The sequence below is a fragment of the Octopus bimaculoides genome, chromosome 10 (assembly GCF_001194135.2).
Source record: "Octopus bimaculoides isolate UCB-OBI-ISO-001 chromosome 10, ASM119413v2, whole genome shotgun sequence".
NCBI classification, from domain to species: domain Eukaryota; kingdom Metazoa; phylum Mollusca; class Cephalopoda; order Octopoda; family Octopodidae; genus Octopus; species Octopus bimaculoides.
In genome coordinates, this window is record NC_068990.1 from 17,300,899 (window position 1) to 17,302,658 (window position 1,760).

The 1,760-nt window shown below is 34.8% G+C and overlaps 1 protein-coding gene across 1 annotated transcript in view; it reads right to left on the reverse strand.

Annotated features, from left to right (window-relative positions):
* Window positions 1-234: 234 nt before the first annotated feature.
* Window positions 235-1,760, reverse strand: part of LOC106883989 (pyridoxal phosphate phosphatase PHOSPHO2) — a 4,543-nt gene continuing 3,017 nt past the window's right edge. The window contains exon 2 of the mRNA XM_014935152.2: window positions 235-1,020. Within this exon, the coding sequence (XP_014790638.1) occupies window positions 301-1,020 (720 nt within the window). The 3' untranslated portion in view covers window positions 235-300. The remainder of the gene's footprint in view (window positions 1,021-1,760) is intronic.

Genomic DNA, 1,760 nt, shown 5'->3' on the forward strand with positions numbered 1-1,760 from the left:
TATATTTCTCACCTTAAAAGCATGGTTTATCTTTATATATTTCTCACCTTAAAAGCATGGTTTATCTTTATATATTTCTCACCTTAAAAGCATGGTTTATCTTTATATATTTCTCACCTTAAAAGCATGGTTTATCTTCATATATTTCTCACCTTAAAAGCATGGTTTATCTTTATATATTTCTCACCTTAAAAGCATGGTTTATCTTTATATATTTCCCACCTTAAAACACCAGGCAAGTTACGTCTTTTATTTTTAACATTTTGAGGTTAGGGTTTCATAAAAAGGGTTTCACAGGTCTTACAGAACAGTTTTCACAGTTTCTAGAATTTCAAATGCATCTGTCCATGGAACAATCTGTGATTTCAACGAAAGTTCATCATCTTTAGGCATCTTGTTAATCTTTTTCCACAGATTGTAATTAATACGTGGAAATGTGAAATCTTTCTCTCTAAGTGTGAGGCAGGGGCAATAATCGTGTATCCCATCACCAACAAAACCAACATGGGAGAAGGTCACGCCTTCATTGCAACGTTTCTTCAGGTAATCTTCTAAGATCCTTCCTTTGCATAAATTAGTCGTGCTCAACTGACACCAATCTTGGTTGTGGTAACACTGCACTCGTAAGCAACCAGTTTCATCAAAATGTGCAGGATTCGTAAAAGTTTCAGCAAATAAGTGTGCAATTTTTGCATTTTCCAACACCTGTTTAATAAATACACTATTAGCATCAGAAATAATAATCATCTCAGCGTCGTCTCTGTCCAAGAAGTTTACCAGTTCTTTGGCACCATTCACAAATGGAATCTCATTCATACAGTTCAAGATTTGAGTAGGAGTAATGTCTTGTTGATGCATGTGTTCAAAGATTGCTCCCATATAATAAACCCAGCATTGGCTGCTGTACCGTTTCTTTATTTCCACAGGAATTGGTGGCACCAGTTTCGTCACGTAATTGTCAGAGTTGACATCAATGAGAGAATGGTCGAAATCAAATGCCAGCAGTAAAGACTTGTTCACCTGAAAAATACAAGAGAAACGAAATAATTAATTAATAATTAGTAATGATAATAATAATTCTTTCTACTATAGGCACAAGGCCTGAAACTTTGGGGGAGGGGGCTAGTTGATTATATCGACCCCAGTGCATAACTGGTGCTTATTTCATCAACCCCGAAAGGATGAAAGGCAAAGTTAACCTTGGTGGAATTTGAACTCAAAACTTAAGATAGATGAAATGCCGCTAAAGCATTTTGCCTGATGTGTTAACAATTCTGCCAGCTTGCCATCTTAATAATAATAATAATTAGAAAATCATTGTTTTAAACATCCACTTTTCCATGCTTGTATGGGTTCAACAAAGTTTATAGAGAAAGACTTTCTATGGCCAGACACGTTTTCATAAAATATTGGAAATGAATATTCATTTATAATAATTACACAATGTCAAGACAAGGTGACACAAACATATACATATTCACACATACATACATACAAGATAGGCTTCTTTCAGTTTCCATCTACTAAATCCATTCACAAGGCTTTGGGCAACCCAGAGCTATAGTAGAAGGTGCCACTCAGTGGGAATGAACTGGAATCCACGTGGTTGGGAAGCAAACATCTTAACTACACAGCCACACCTGTACCTTGCTTTGCATATTTATTGTTAATAAGTTATGCTTATTTAAACCAAATAATTTATATGAGAGAATAGATTCACAACTGTTGAGGACCCTATATATATATATATATATATATAT